The sequence below is a fragment of the Nicotiana tomentosiformis genome, chromosome 9 (assembly GCF_000390325.3).
Source record: "Nicotiana tomentosiformis chromosome 9, ASM39032v3, whole genome shotgun sequence".
NCBI lineage: Eukaryota > Viridiplantae > Streptophyta > Magnoliopsida > Solanales > Solanaceae > Nicotiana > Nicotiana tomentosiformis.
Window position 1 is genome coordinate 105432178 of NC_090820.1, and position 17787 is coordinate 105449964.

Genomic DNA, 17787 nt, shown 5'->3' on the forward strand with positions numbered 1-17787 from the left:
TTTTGCAAGAAAGAGCAAACAAAAGTTCAAATAATGTAGAAAGACAGACCTCCTAATCCGGCTCACTCGTGCTAGTGAAACCATAGAGGTGTTTGATGGAAAAGAGGGCTATGTTAGTTATGGTGTATGACAAGTGAATGGGTTGCGAAGCAATTGCGCTTGAATTGTGAGTGTAGTGTATTAAAGTGCTTAGGAGGGTTAGTCATTATTCCTAAATGTATCCTACCCATCCCTTAGCCTACATTACAACCTTAAAGTCCTAATTGATCCTAGATTTAGCTAGCTTAGATTAGTAGAGATGTACACTACGGGTAAGCTTATGGTACGACCACGGGATGCACATGAATTCTTTATGAGAGTGAGTGAATGTTGTTCAATTGTGTGATGTCCTTAATTTATGTTTAATGACATATTTAAATTTGTGGACTACTTTGATATTCACTCTTTTGCTTGTGGTGAGGGCACTTGATCCCATGACGGATTGGTGATATTGTACACTTTCTTGTGTTGAGTGAGTGCGTGAGTTGAGGATGCTTAGTGGTAACAAGTCGTCTCTTGAGGTAAGGTGGTTGTGGAGAGGTTGATTGAGTTGATTGAAAAACATCGAGTATACTTGGGCTATTTAAAAACGGGAAGAATGTGAAATTTGTGTGTTCATGCTTAATTGTCGACATCGATCATAGTCAAAAGGTAGGGTGAATTGATTGAATTTTTTGTGAAGTCCTCTTTAGTGCTCATATAGTTCCATTGCTCGAGGACGAGCAAGAATTTAAGTGTGGGGCATTGATAATCGGCTTAATGAATGCATATTTTAGTATATATCGCCTCACATTTTGTTCACGTCTCGACGATTTGAGATGTTTAATATGATTGTTTGTGCTAAATTTTGGTATTTCTATGTGTAGGAATCATTCGGATGCAATTTGGGACGAAAGGGCGCGAATTGGAGCGAAACTGGAACAAAATTGCAGAAATGGAAGTTGAGCGCCACAGCCAGCGTGGGGCGCTCGCTGTGGCGCACTTTACAGAAGCAAAGAAGTTTGAGCGCCAGGTCCAGCGCCCCACGCTGGCCTGGACGGTCACAACGGGGATTTTCCTTTTTTGACTAGGACTCGGTTATTTCGACCCCTAGACGCCCCCAACTCATATAAAAGCCAACCTAAACCTATTTTTGAAGGGGGGGAACGGATTTAAAGGAAGAGGAGAGGCACAAAACAAAAAAAGCGGGGAACGGATTTAAAGGAAGAGGAGAGGCACAAAACAAAAAAAAACGGGGATTTGATCAATTCTTCCATCGCTTTCCTAGTATTCATTGATTTTATGTTTGAAAATACAATTTTTGATGATTGTATAAATATGAGTGGCTAAGAACCCTATTGTTCTAGGGTCATGGGTATACATGAATGTTGATGTTTGAAGTTTAAATTGACGAAGTTGATTTTATCATATTGGGTTGTTTATTTAATTCTATTTTAAATTATTTTGCTGAGTAGCTAACAGTGAAATACTATCTACGAATCTAGAGTTGAACTTGAAAGTGGGAACTCTAGATTGCATATAGAATTAAATAGAGTAAGTTCTTAAACTCGGGCATCGGGGAACGGATTCGCAATTAGGATAGACATATACCTAATTGCCTTACTCGGTTGCAATACAGGAATTGTAAATGCGTTCTTGTTAAACTAAATTCCATAGACATATAGGTATTAAGTTAGCTTGAATAGGCGAGTAAGGCCTCGACAGATGCTTACGAGTAATATCAACCCTGTGAATCAACAATACAGATAAATCAATTAGTTACTTTAAACTAAGAATGCAACATGATTGTTAGATAATCCGTGACCCTGGAACATTATATCCTATTGATTGTTATTCAAAACTATTTAAGTGGCGGGGAAGTTGGATCGCTTTGTACACATTAAAAACTGCTTCCTCGTTGTCCACCCTCATAATCATTTTTCCCTCTCGCACTTTAATTATTGCATCACCAGTAGCCAAGAGAGGTCGTCCCAATATGATTGGAACTTGTTCATCAGCCTCAAAATCAAGAATAATGAAGTCAGCTGGGAAGATAAATTTCCCAATTTGCAGCAATATATCTTCAATTACTCCTTCAAGGTAGGCTATGGACCTATCAGCTAATTGCAACATCACAGTGGTTGGACTTGGAGCTCCCAGACCCAATTGCTTAAATAATGACAAGGGCATTAAATTTATGCTTGCCCCCAAATCACAAAGGGCACGACCCACGTTAATATTACCAATTTGTACAGGGATGGTGAAGCTGCCAGGATCCTTAAGCTTTTGAGGAAGCTTGTTTTGGACCCTTGAAGTGCACTCCTCAATAAGTGCAACTGTTTCGAACTCAGTCAATTTCCTTTTGTGAGCCACTATATCTTTTATGTACTTAGCATATTTTGGGATTTCACGAAGTACATCCACCAACGGAATATTCAATTGAACTTGGCTTAACATAGAGAGAAATTTATTGAACATGCGATCATCATTCTTTTTCTGCAATCTCTGAGGGAAAGGTGGTGGTGGCCTTGCAGCCTCCACTGGCTCTGAACTTGCATCATTTTTCTTTGACTCGTGTATTGCCTTAGGGATTAGCCCCCTCTTAGGTATAGGACTATTGTTTGGTCGCAACAGTACACTCCCCCAGTGAGTGTAGTTGAAATACATATATCTGGGATGGATCTTCCCTGGGCATGGATCTTTCCTGAAGCATTTATATTGAGGGATGGATCTTTCCTGTGCATGGATCTTTCCCGAAGCATTTATATTGAAGGGTGGACCTTCCCTGGGCATGGATATTGCCCGAAGCATTTATATTGAGGGATGGATCTTCCCTAGCATGGATCTTTCCTGAAGCATTTATATTGAGGGATGGATCTTCCCTGGGCATGGATCTCGCCCGAAGCATTTATATTGAGGGGTGGATTTTTCCTCTACATGGATCTTATCCATATCATTTACATTTGGGGAATAAATTACCCCAGGGCTGGATTGGCCTTATACCGTACTGAGTGACTCTCAGTCAGTCAATGTATGTATATATATATATACGGGGTGGAATATCCCTGGGCTGGATTGGCCATAAACAGTACCGAGTGACCGAATGATTTGTGACTTGTAATACATGAGGTCTTTCCACTGATATGACATATTCTTTATATCATGCAGTATTGATCTATTTCACTTGGACTAAGTTTAACTGTTGAACTTAAAAGCATGCCTACATTTCTGTACCATTATTTATACTGGACTGTACCTGCGGAGCTCGTCACTACTTTCAGCCCAGAGTTTAGTCTTGTTACTTATTGAATTGGTTATACTCATACTACACTTTGTACCTCTTGTCCAGATCCAGGTGCTTACAGATACGACAACTGTTAGATATCAGAGTGCTATCAGTTGGAGACTATTAAGGTAGTTGCCTGGAGTCCGCTGACCTTGACTTTATTTTCTTCAGTTATTATATTGTTCTATACTTTCAGACGGTGTTTTATTAGTCATACTGTGTATTCATATTAGATGCTCATGTACTCAGTGACGCCGGGTTTTGGGAGTGTTTATATATGTATTTGTGAGTGCTTTTCCACTAAATTTAAATATTATGTTTTTTAAACTTCAAAGATATGGTGGTTTATTGAGATTGTCAGCTTGCCTAGTATTGAGATAGGCATCATCATGACATGTGAGATTTTGGGTTGTGATAAGTTGGTATCAGAGCCTAGGTTACATAGGTCTCACGAGTCATGAGCAGGTTTAGTAGAGTCTTGCGGATCGGTACAGAGACGTATGAACTTATCTTCGAGAGGATACCGAACCCTTAGGCAATTTTACTTTCTTGTATTCCATTGTGCGACATTGATTCAACTTGAAACATAACTCTTTGAATCCCTTCCATGCATTCGTGTGTGCATGTGAGCGCTTGGTATAGTCTCTGCATCACCAACTTGTGATTCCATGAACGGGGTTCGAGATGAGTATTCTGTGTTTTGTTGATGGGCCAGTCTGGAGGACTTGAGGCCGGAGTTAGACCGCAGCTTAAGCTTGGTAGTTTTGGTTGTGAGAACCTGTGCGATTAGACTTATACGTTCGGTAGTATTCCTATGAGTGGAATTTGCAGCTCGATGAGCGGTTGAATGACTATATGATAAGTATGATGTGAATTGGGATGTGTTCAGATGGGTTGAATGAGACAAATAAAGTTTACTTGTGACTTAAGAGTTTGCTATTGGGTACTTGATTCCTGTTTTGATGTGACGTACGGTCTTGAGTTATAAGTGCATTGAGGGATCTGTCATGCTTTTTAATTGCAGAGCGAAGTAGATTTTCATGTCGTGCTGATGAGTTCAAACTAAGAAATATTAAGTGATTTTGTAGTAATTGTGGTTACGAAAGGGTATAGCAAGATGCCAATTTGAGGCTAAACAGGTGGGTTATCTTTTGCGGAGTAATCTACGTATGTGTGTTCCTTATAATGTTGAGTGGAGGGTTTCTTTTCTCCCAACGGGGTATATGTCTTAAGATTTGAGTTTGGATTAGTTGATAAAGTTGACTTGACCGTCACGGGGATGAAGGCGAGCTTAGTAGATGATTTGAGGTATTTTATGGTTTGTGTTACCTGAGCTTGTGAAGAATTTTCATGGAATTGACTGCGGGATTATGACAACAGTAGAGTATGGGCATGGTGAGTTATCAAATGTTTTGTTATATGGCTTTGAGCCAAGTGGGAGAGTCTGCTATCTATGATTTGATTGTATGATTATGTGCAGTACTGGTTTTGGTCTGAGGCATACTTATTGATTAGTTATGATTTGCAAAGGTTGAGATCGTGGATGACTCGAGTAAGAAAATTTCTTGAATGCGGGTTATATTGCACTTTATGATTAAATTGTTATTTTGAAGGATGTAGTGCGCACGAAGTATGAATTTGATTGGTGGTGTTAAGGCAAGGTTACTTCTTTGGGGGTTGTTGTGCTAATGGGACTTGTGTCTTTCGGCCCGTTTGGGCAGTGCAATTTAGATTTGAGCATAGTGGGTGACTTTCGAAAGGGTTCTAATGGACTCAAAATGTATATGTGTCAATTGAAATTTTTTTGAAATTTGTATATTGTTAGAATCGGTTATTTACACTGGATGATGTCGGGACTTGCGGTAATTCTATATGACTATGGATTCTACATATCAGTGCAAGAAAGGTAAAAAGGAACAATCTTAAGTCCACATAAGGTTTTTTCAGTGTGGGGGTCTCGGTTGTGATACTTTTGTGGTGCTTAAGAAGAATACAGTGGCTTTGGGCTTTAGGGCGGTATGGTTTTATGTTAGGATGTCTTGTCGTGAGCTTTGGGTAAGGATCGTAGTGTTCTGACAAGGAGAAGTTTTGACTTGAGGGTAATTCAGATGAAACTCGAAGTAAATAGGACAACTGGTAGTAGGCAAGACCAGTATGGTAATGGTATGCTCGGTTCTTTTGGGCAATTATGATGTGGTGAGACTTTACAAATGTTTTGGTGGCAATATTCTTGGGTTTGGTGACCTGCGTGGCTTGGTCAAGTTAGAGGAATTCAGTTCTGATAGTTTGGTTATGTGCAAATGGGTTTCAAAGTGTTCTTGATGGTTTCTACCATGGTTTGAGTGGAATATTTTCTACCGGTGTGAGAAATGTGTTGTGTATTGTGATTTCCTCCTAGAATGAAGCAAGAGGGAGGCTTCTAAATGACCGGGTATGTAATTTGCTGGTGACTCAGAGTTGATAATGAGATTCTCATTCTTGTCACATGATGGCATGATAGATGCGGTGTGTTATGCAAGATTAAGATTTACATGTACAAGGTGGCAATTTATTCTTGAAGGGAAGGTCACGAATTCTGGACAGAATGGTCAGTTTCAAATATTTAGATTTTTGTTATAACTGCTCGGTAATCCCTGAGAAGGGTGCGTATTTCAGAATGTGCATTGTGTTTTAACTTACGGATGTTCATCGGTATTGCGGTACTCACCTGGGTGATAGACTTATGATATTCCAACTATCGCTATGCAGTACGGAAGAATTTTGGAAGTATTCCTAGTGGGATGATTGTGGATGAAGGACGTGATAGTCATTCGAGTGTTGGCGTTGTGATCAGTTACGGTGGTTCATGTGTTCTATGAATTTAGGGGATTGGGAGTTCTTAGAAGCAAATTGTTTCAGGGTTGCGACCTGGTTGAGGTGAGTATTTTATTTAAACTTAATGGAGTCACTAATTGCGTTAATTATTTGTGATAGTTGCGTGCCATGAGTGCGTACATATGGGAGGTTTGAGCCATGTGCGGGCATCAGGGCAAATATTCATACTCGCAATAATGCTTAGGCAAAGATATGCCTAGAGTTGACTGTTAAGCGTAAAATTATAACATTTCTCGTATTCGTACCTTTGTTAAGAACTATTTGGACTATACTTGAGGTTACAAAGAAGCTAATTCCCTGAATAAATTGGGTAGTAACTATTTCTGTGTTAACTTGCCGATTTTAGTAGTGATAGCACACTTTGCACCTGCCTACTCTATGGCGTGTTATTTGTACCAGTCTAGCAGCATAAGAATCATAATTCATTTATCCTATACATGTGTACCTATTCGGTTGTTCATGTATGATATGCTTGGACTGGAAGCCTGTGAACATGCCAGGCGAATTATATTATTGGCACGTGAGTTGTCCGTACAGATCTATATACTTATATTATTGGCACGTGAGTTATCCGTGCGGATCCATATACTGATATTATTGGCACGTGAGTTGTCCGTGCGGATTCATATACTGATATTATTGGTACGTGAGTTATCTGTGCGGGTCCAGATATTGATACTATATCACGTGAGTTGTCCGTGCGAGTGATGACAATGTGATCTCTAGAAAAGCTGGTTACTCTTGTTAAATTTGTGTGTCTTGGTTATACTATATATAGTGATCTTATAGCATTACAGTTGTGGTGGTACTTGTTGAACTTGCAATACGGTTCTCTACTTTGAGACATCTTCCATTTTGGGTACAAGGTTGTGCAGTTGTGGCTTGAGTTGTATTGGTGTGGCATGTCAGTGGGATAGTTGTGTTTAATAACATATGGTCATTGGACCTAGAATGGGTACTATCAGATTTTATTACGGTATATTGGGAGGATAATATTGAAAGTTGTCTTAGAAGACGATTATGATTCTTGTTGGGGCAAGAAAGCTCCATGACTTGTTGATCTGATGAGGGGTTATGAGATTCCATGTGTTTCTTTCATTATCAGCAGTGTACGAAGGTTTATAATGAGATTTTGTTTGATATGAGGTGTAATACCAGTACCGAGTTGGTGTTGAGCAGTTACTGTGATCGAGAATGGTGTTGCGAGTATGCGAGTTGTGTAGTAGGTTATGCGATTATACTGGATTTATGGCTATGGCTTGATACAGTTTGTTCATACTTATACAGTGTATAGATGTGAGATTCGGGTCGTGAAAAAGAAATTTTGAATGTTGGAAATTGAATTCCAACATTTATGGGCTAAGGTTGAAGTAATGATCTTCAAATACGTGGTATTGTCAGGCCTATATGGAATAGGGTGGCGTGGGATCACCCCCGGTATGTGCGTGGTAAGATGGAATAGTGATGTGATGGTTTGGAAACAACTCCTGGCACGTTCGAGGACGAACGCATGTTTGAGTGGGGGAGAATGTAATGACCCGACCGTTCTTTTTGAGTATTACAACCTTGTTTCTACATTTGCTGCTCAATTTATACTTTACAGTTGTTATGTGACTCGCCAGGTGATTGGTTCGGGTCCGGTGAGGTTTTGGAATGAATTGGAACACTTAGATCCAAGGTTTAAAGCTTAAGTTAAAATAATGGTCGAATGTCGACTTATGGGTAAACGACCCCGGAATGGAGTTTTGATGATTTCAATAGTTCCGTATAGAGATTTTGGACTTAGGAGCGTGTCCGGAAAATTATTTGGAAGTCCGTAGTGGAATTTGGCTTGAAATGGCAGAAGTTGAATTTTTTAGAAGTTTGACCGAGGAGTTGACTTTTTGATATCGGGGTCGGAATCCAGTTCTGAAACTTTTCATAGCTCCGTTATGTCATTTATGACTTGTGTGCAAAATTTGAGGTCAATCGGAATTGATTTGATAGGTTTTGACATCGAATGTAAAAATTGGAAATTCTTAAGTTCCTTAAGCTTGAATTGGGGTATGATTCGTGGTTTTAGCATTGTTTTATGTGATTTGAGGTTTCAACTAAGTTCGTATGATATTTTAGGACTTGATGGTGTACTTGGTTGAGGTCCCGAGGGCCTCGGGTGAGTTTCGAATGGTTAACGGATTAAAATTTGGATTTAAACAACTATTGAAATTTTCCTACTGGAAATTTCTTGTGGAAATCGAGGATGGAAAACAAGGATGGAAATCGAGGGCAACGTTTGGACAGAAACATTAAGTTATAAAACGGGGGCTTCATCCCATTTTTTATTTTTGACAAATTGGAGCTTGGGGAGAGGCGAATTTTGGAGAGATTTTCAAGGAAAAACATCGGGGGTAAGTGATTCTAACTCGGAATTGGTCAATATACACGAATATATTATTGTTTTCATCATTTAATTAGTGTTTTGAGATGAAAATTGGGAAAAATGAGGAAGAGTTCTTAGGCTAGAATTTAGAGGTTTTGAATGGGATTTTGTTATCGGATTTGAGTAAATTTGGTATGGTTAGACTCGTGAGTGAATGGGATTTAGGGTTTTATGACTTTTTCGGATTTCGAAACGTTGGTTTGGGGGCTGGGTTTGAGCCGATTTTGGATTTTTGGCTATAATTTCATATTTTCTTGTGGAATTGATTCATTTAGCCTATATTAATTGTATTGTACTTCTTGTGACTAGATTCGGGAAGTTTGGAGACCAATTCACCAAGCAAGGGCATAGCGAAGTAAGAAATTATGCGGTTTTGAGGTAAGTAACACTTCTAAACTTAGTTCAGAGGGTATGAATCCCCAAATTGGTGTTATATAAATTGTTTGGACGTGACGCACACGATAGTTGACGAGCGTGTGGACGTGCACCATTGCAATTGTGACTTGAATAGATTCTGGGAAGTTGTAAAAATTAAAGAATCATGTTATTATCTGAACATTTCCCATGTGTTAGAAAAATTGAACTGAAGCTCTTATTAAAGATCATGTTTAGGCTACATGCCGATATTTTGGGACCCATGGGGTTGTGTTGCTATTAAATTAATTGTTTTAAAAATGTACATTTCAGACTCAGTCATATTCATCCTGTGTGAGGATATTTATTGGATCAAGTTGTGCACCGCATCAGGTCATATTGGCTTTATATATATTATTATTAAATGGATCGAGACTGCCCGCCTGCAACAGGCCTTATAGGCTTCATTATTATATGGATCGAGGATGCCCGCCTGCAGCAGGCCTTATAGGCTTTATTATTATTATAGGATCTGATTGTACGCCGTAGTAGGCCCTATCCGCTTTATATAGCGCTTGGGATGAAGGAGCCTCTCAAGAGTCTGTACACACTCCCAGTGAGCGTAGTTAATATACATATAACTGGGATGGATCTTCCCTAGGAAGGATCTTGCTATATATATATATATATATATATATATTGAGGAATGGATCTTCCCTGGGTATGGATCTTGCCCGAAACATTTATATTGAGGGATGGATCTTGCCCGAAGCATTTATATTGAGGGATGGATCTTTCCTGGGCATGGATCTTTCCTGAAGCATTTATATTGTGGGATGGATCTTCCCTAGGCATGGATCTTTTTCGAAGCATTTATATTGAGGGGTGAATCTTACCTGAAGCATTTATATTGAGGGATGGATCTTCCCTGGGTATGGATCTTGCCCGAAGCATTTATATTGAGGGATTGATTTTTCCTCGACATGTATCGTGTCCGTATTATTAACATTTGGGGAATAAATTACCCCACAGCTGGATTGGCCTTATACGGTACTGAGTGACTGACTGTTAGTCGATGTGTATATATATACGGAATGGAATATCCCTGGGCTGGATTGGCCATAAACAGTACCGAGTGACAGAATGATTTGTGACCAGTATTACATGAGGTCTTTCCACTGAGATAACATATCCCGCATATCATGCAGTATTGATATATTTCACTTGTAATGAGTTTAACTGTTGAACTTGAAAGCATGCCTACATTTTTGTACCATTATTTTCAGCCCAGAGGTTAGTCTTGTTACTTATTGAGTTGGTTGTACTCATACTACATTCTGCACCTCGTGTGCAGATCCAGGTGCTTACGGACATGACGACTATTAGATATCAGAGTACTATCAGTTGGAGACTATCAAGGTAGCTGCATGGAGTCCGCTGACCTTGACTTTCTTTCCTTCAGTTATTGTACTGTTCTATACTTTCAGACAGTGATTTTTCAGTCAGACTTTTTAGTCATATTAGATGTTCATGTGCTTAGTGACACCGGATTTTTAGAGTGTTTATATCTGTATTTGTGAGTGATTTTTCGATGAATTTAAATATTATATTTTTCAAACTTCAAAGATATGGTGGTTTATTGAGATTGTCGGCTTGCCTGGTATTGAGATAGGCGCCATCACGACATGTGAGATTTTGGGTCGTGACACATTCTTCCAAGTGTTTCTCATAAACCTTGGTGCCTTGAACATCATTCTCTGGTGGGATTGTCTTTGCAAGCTTATTGATCACATCAATGAGCTTTTCATGCATGAGAACAATTCTCAAATTTCTATACCAGTCATCAAAGTTTGGTCCTACAAACTTGTTGGTCTCAAGTATTTCATGCAGTGATATAACAGACATATTGAGAAATCTAAAATATAGAAAAGAAAAGGCAATACTATAAGAACATATTTACATATGTCATAAAGACATGGACTTTTATCTAAATAATATTTTCACTAATTATTTGAAACTATTTACCCTCATTATAGTTTAAGAAATCTTTACTTCTGTTAGTGGAGTAAAGGAATCCTTTAACAATATGTATGAGCCCCTTGAAAGTCAAGTCATTTCTCACATATATTTTAAAGGTAGATACGCTTACCAATTGTATTCCCATACAATTTTCTTAAATAGCTCTATGTCAAATAGTCCACTGGTAGTCAGGTCGATCCTATTGTCATAGTTGAGTTCAACCATCATGATCGCAAAGAACTTATTAAATTGTATACTTCTACGGGTAGTCCAGACTTCTAGTGTAAATTAAATAATTCTTCTAATCCATGCATCTAATGCAATAAGTAATTTTAATATATTCTCGAACTATAAGTCTCATGGTTGTCAAACCGCTCCTAATTAACAAGAAATAAATAAAATTATTTATTTTGATCGATAACTTTACAATAAAATATCTTATATTTTATTATTTAAGAACTCAAATTTTAGTAAGAGGGAATTGTTACTAAAATAACTTTTAATAACATGAAGATCGAATCTTTTATAACATGTGAATTTAGTTCAAGTTGTCTACATGCTTAGTCCTAGATTAATTTACATCACATGTAACAAATAATTCAAAATTATGTAACGAACGAGCACGTGACATAAAAACAAAATTCAACATTCTTCTAACATGTTTATCTTTTATATTACATAAAAATAATTTATGCCATAATATTATTATTATTTAATATCTCATGAACTAATAACAATTAAAGTAACAATATAATCCAATAATCTATTATATTGTATACTATATCCCTAACAGTATGATGTTGTAGATGTATTTAACTAGGTAAAAATAATGTATGAAAGTTATAGATAAGTTGTAAATATTTTGTATACTATATAATTAGTTGTAAAAAGAAAAATAGTGTTCTCCAATATTACTAGTGTCTTAAATTAGGGGATTTAGTTACATCATTTTTTTTTATTAAAGTGAAAAAGTTGAGAAAAATATTGGAGAACATTACATCATGGATAACTTGGATAATTACATGCAAGCATGATTCGTTTCGAAACAAGGAACACCTGGATTTAAATCAATTTTCTTTCAAAGTTGTTACTTAATTTGTTTCAGCCACGTAAAAAAATTTTAACTTTTAATAAGATGGAAAAATTCCCCTTGCCCTATGCTGCACGTAAAAGTTTTTAGCTTTTAATAAAAAGGAAAAATTCCTCTTTCCCTATGTTGTTTTTTAGCTGTGTTTTAAGGTAGTTTCAACTGGTTTTTCATGGTTTTTGTAAGCTCTTTGGACTGTTTTCGAGCAGATTTTTTGGCTGTTGATGGGTGGTTTGGGCTTGGTTTTAGGTGTAAAAGTGTGCGATTGTCGACTGTTTTGCTGGGTTTAAAAGTGGTTTAAGTGGCTGATTTTTGTGGCTGAACACGTGAGTCGAAATTAAGTAAAATGTTCAATGTCTCTATCTCCGTCGATGTAGCACCAGCAATAACATCAATAGAAATTCAACAGTGATAAATTTGTATGGTACAACAGCAAACAAATTAAAAATAAAATTTCGTACAAATTTGATACAAATTGATACATCTAAAACAATATATAAACTAAAAATAAATTTTATACAACTAATTATATAGTATACAACATATTTAGAATTTATCTACAACTTTCATACATTATGTTTACCTAGTTAAATACATCTACAACATCACTGTTAGGGATATAGTAGATATGTCCTAGATCCGATCTCATCTATGATGCTTTGAACATATTTTTGTGAACGTTATTTGATATAAAAATATATGGTATTTGATATTCTTTTATCATAGTTATTATTAATTGCTTGATTAATTTAATAAGGTCCTTGATTAAATTTTGAGACATGTCATCGTGATGGAGACCATGATAATTAGAGTAAAGTCTCTTACAACTTAATCTAAATTTTGTTCTTGATCGTACGATTATTAATTTGGACATTAATAATCCGGTTAGATCAATATTTATGTGATAAAGATTAGTTGATCTCATTAACTAAATTACATAGATAGATGATGCATATAGATATATGATCATTGAACCAACTCATGGTAAATAAATTTCAAATATTGTACATGAATTAACAAAAAACTTTGTGAAATTGGTGGATCTCGAGCTGATGATCTCTATTAGAAATGTTTGAAAGTAGAAAAGCTTTGGAATTGATTAAAATCGCTTTTGTTAGTGTATAAGTTTGGCCACCATACTTTGAACTTTGTGTCATCAATTTGGTGTAGCCATTGTTTACTATAAAGGAAAGAGACTTGCTTTTATAGATCGACGATATGTTTATCATTATATATATTCATAATAAGTAAAATTAGTCTTTAAAATATAATAGTATTAGTACCTCGCGCTGATAAATGCTTAAAGAATATTAATCATCAAACTTGTGAAATGTCTTGTTAAAGTACATTAGTCATATTTCTTTATCAAGGGTGTCCAATTTTGGTAACTTACATCTTGAATGAATTGTTTCAGTTAAATGTCTACAAAAATGTATGCAGGAAGAAAAAGGAAAATGATATATTATGTGGTTGTTTAATTAATAGTAGAAAAAGAATTTAAGAAAACATGAATATTGTTACTGCTGGTCTTCAATATTTTCCCATATATGATCACTTAGGGAACTGTGAGAAAGTAAATTCATTTAAGTTTTATGAGAATTTTAAAAGTATGAAAAAATAAGGTAGGTTTGGTCCTTACACATGAATAATAATGCCAAAGCTGGCTGATATAATGATAGTTCATTATTGTACACATAAAAGCCAAGATTTGTCACCAACCTGGCATGGTCTTATCTTAAAGTTCCAGGCCATCAAGTATACACAATATTTCTAATGTGTGGGCACATGGAGGGGAAACAAAAAAGGAAGATATAAAGTAATTCTTACAGATCAAGTATAAATCTCACCATATGGTAGAAATGATGATTTTGAAAAAAGAAAAGAAAACAAATGATGATGGTATGAAATCAAACTGTCTGACAAGAACAATTAACAAGTGAATCCAAGCCATCCTTTTACTCCAATGGCTGCATTATAATATATTCAATCACCACCACATAAGAAGGGTATATAGATCTTCTTTTGTTCTTTTTTCATAAAGATGGTGTCCAAGGCTGTTTGTGTGAACCTCGACTATCCATCGGAGATCTACTACCGGTAGCGAAGCCACATATATTTAAAGGGTGTCAACCGACACACCTTCATCGGGAAAGAACCTCGACTATCCACCGGAGACCTGCTACCAGTAGTGAAGCCACATATATTAAGGGGTGTCAACCGACAAACTTTTGTCGGAAAATTACAGTATATCTAGATAAAAAAAATTTATGTATATATACTACATATTGACACCCTATTTGTTACTTAGTGGGTTCCCTTCTTTATATTTTAACTCCCCTTAGAAAAATCCTGGTTTCGCCACTGCTTGCTACCTCCGACTAGCATAGATATCAGATAAATCTGCCTACCAATCATAGCCAGATGAGAAGGTGGGTAGATAGACTTCAAAGACAATTCACAGCCAGCACTTATTTAGGCTGTTGATGGAAGTCGTAGGAAGTAGGAAATCACATGAAGTACAACCATCACATGGAAAAATTTCAACATAAGAGCTGGAATAACATGGTTAGGTAAGCACCTATCCTTTTTAAAGCCGAGATGAGCTACACAGGTATAGTCAAACCTCTCTATAATAGTATCGTTTGTTCCAATATTTTTTGGCTACTATAGTGAAGTGTTGTTATAGAGGACATATATTATAACATAACATAATAATCGATTCCGAAAAAAACTCAACTTTTACAGTGAATGGCTATTATATAGGCATGTTGTTATAGAGAGGTCCGACTATATACAACTAATAAGTCTGCAAGAAACGTGAACTATAATTAGAAATGGCCAGTGGGGTTTGCTATCTTTGAGTGCAGCTTGCTAATCATAACAGGATGTTGTCAATAATATTGCATGATGCATCCATCATGTGACATTCCCTGTTTGGCCTTTGCTCTACAGCTTGCTAATCCCAATATCCAACAGATCTCAAAGACTCAGTCATAAACACATTGCCAAAAAACAGTAGATGTAACAGTTAAGTAGACAATTACAAATACAACAAACTACTACTACGTCTCAATCTGAAGCAAGTTGGAGTTGACTATATGAATGTTCCATGGCTAATTTCTAGATAGATAATAAAATAGAAGCAGAATTCATTGTGGTGATCAAATACCACAGTGGGGGGACTAGGGAGGGGAAATAATCGAGCTTCTGTTAGAATCTCCAATAAAAACACAGGGCATCCCAGTGCAATACTGGAATGTCTGGTAGAGCACAAAGGAAGCGAAACAACAAATTACGAAAATCATCCCCAAAAAGCAGCGAAAATGGTTATCAGTGCAGTTAAAACTAAGGCAATAGACTGTAGAGCTAATTTGGTAGATGCTCCAGAGATGGCAACTTATCACACCCGTCCGGACACGGGTATGTCAAGACAAATGAAAGATCCACACAATATAGATAATTGTGTGCAGTGGTAACAAACATGTGAAAAACAAAGGAAACTTTCACATCAATAAATAAATGAAGGTTAGCATAAGCCACAACAAACTGTTGTGAGCAATTAAGATGTCAGCATATCCGTTGATCTTTCAAATATCAGAACGCAAAGATTAAGCATAGGATAAACTACTAGGACTGTGAGTTTTAAATTGCAAAATCTAAAAGTCAAAATGACATCCAGGCAGACGCTAAAAGATGAATGCAAAACTAACATTAAGTGAAGTCTAAATAACTAAACAATTCACCTCGACAGGGTACATATATATAAAGATATTCATTAGTAAACAATTTCCCACCTCATACACTTAAGAATCACTTAGCCAAGAAGAAAGCTGAAAATGGAGCTTCCTCCTACAGCAAAACAGCTAAAAGAATCACACCAAATAGAGCGAACCACATCTTCTACTTTTTTTCAAGGTACAACTGTATAATTAACTAAAACAAATCAAATATCCAATTAAGAAATTTCCTAAACTAAACCAACCAAGACTTTGTTTTTATACTCATTTACAGCATTTGGCCAACAGAACCAAGAAAATAATCAAAAACACAATCGAGGAAAGTGCAATGGCAATACCAAGAACAACCTTACTTGGTCCATGACTATGTTGTTGGTGTGGCCTTTCATCGTCAGCATAATCAGAGTCGTCCTCATCATCATCCGAACTTATGTCCTTTGAAGCCGGAGGCGATAAAGGCAACCCATGTTTATCACAAGGCGCAATGCCAAGTTTCACTTTCTTAGACAACTTCGAGTGATTGTAACAAAGATTAGAATTTTCACCCACTTTCAACACAACCAATTTCTTTATAAACGACGCATTAAAAGGCAAAACCCCATGAAAGTTATTCTTCTCAAGATTCAAGTATTTCAATTTTTTCATATCTGAAATGAATTTTGGAATAGTCCCATTGAGCTGATTAGACCCTAGATCAAGATGAACTAAACCCGGGATAGCAGCAATTGAATCAGGAATAGATCCAGACAACGAATTCGAAGCCAATGATACATTTTGCAAAGAAGACAAGTCACCAAATGAAGTTGGAATTGTCTCATTAAGCGAATTTGATGACAGATTCAAGAAAACAAGATTCTCCAACTCGGTTAACGAGCTGGGAATTTTCCCTTTTAACTTATTCCCAGACAAATCTACATAACTAAGATTCGGGTGCCAATGTTTAGGCAAAACCCCAGATAAATTAGCATGTGAAATAGTAACAGAAAGCAAGTGCTCAATTCCATCCAAAATTATAGCAGGACCACTAGCAGTAACAGAAACACGCGAAACAGTTAACTCATTTACATTCTTGAACCGACTTAACCAAACCCCAGTAAGTTTCTTGAGGCTATTAATACAAGTAAATGACTTAAGATTTAAAGTGAGCTGAGAAGGGAAATGAATAGGTGAAATGGGACAGTTAATAAACTGTAAATTGGTAAGTGTAGACAAAGATTTAAGAGCAGTAAGAGATAAAGCAACATCATCTGAACAGTTGGAAAGTGAAAGTGAAACAATGTGACGAAATGGGGTTGAAAAATCACATACAATAGTTGAGTTGTGAGTACATGGGTTTTTACCTGTTGGAATATTGAGAGATTGAAGAGCTTTGAGTTGTTTTGGGTCAAGTGGAGAAGATGAATGAGTTGAAGGTGTGGGAATAGGAGATGGTTTTGGTGAAGGAGAGGAAATAGGAGATGGTTTTGGAGAAGGAGAGGAAATAGGAGAAGGGGACGTTAGTGATTTTGAGGTGGTAGAAGGGAAAAGGAAGAGGAGAAAAGTGAATGAGATGAGAAAAAAAGATGGATCTGGAGCTGCCATTGTTGCTAGTTGCTACTGAAAGAAGATGGAAAAAAGCAAGAACTATAAGGTAGTATTGAAGTTTGTACAAAAGAATAGAAGACAAAGGGCCAGAGTTTGATGGAGAAATGTATATAACCTTAAAGTTGGAGATAATTACAGAAATAGCATTTTATATTCATAACGGCTCAAGTCAAAAAAAGGTTTTTTTTTTCTTTATGAAAATCGGAGGAAAACTTTTACTCTATTCATCGATTATATTTTATTTGACACTATTTTTTTTACTAAGTTATTAAAAAGATTAATATATTTAAAATCAATTTAGTTTTACTTTTTCATTTTATTTTTAATAAAAAGTTCTTATGATCACACAAATATTATGATATATTTAAAATCATAAATTTTACATAAATGTTAGGTATTTAAAATCAGA

The 17787-nt window shown here is 36.5% G+C and overlaps 1 protein-coding gene across 4 annotated transcripts; it reads right to left on the reverse strand.

Moving 5' to 3' along the window:
- Positions 1-13699: 13699 nt before the first annotated feature.
- LOC104090832 (receptor-like protein 51) lies at positions 13700-17434 on the reverse strand. 4 transcript variants are annotated; one of them, XM_009596021.4, is made up of 2 exons: positions 16148-17428; positions 13700-14233 (listed from the first exon to the last, which is right to left on the reverse strand). In XM_009596021.4, exons 1-2 carry the CDS (start codon positions 17373-17375, stop codon positions 14199-14201), a joined length of 1263 nt encoding a protein of 420 aa, XP_009594316.1. In that variant the 5' UTR covers positions 17376-17428; the 3' UTR covers positions 13700-14198. The 4 variants fall into 4 exon arrangements, with proteins under 4 accessions (XP_009594316.1, XP_009594317.1, XP_070041941.1 ...); XM_009596022.4 differs by having other exon boundaries at positions 16143-17428; XM_070185840.1 differs by having other exon boundaries at positions 16133-17428.
- Between the last annotated feature and the right edge of the window lie 353 nt (positions 17435-17787).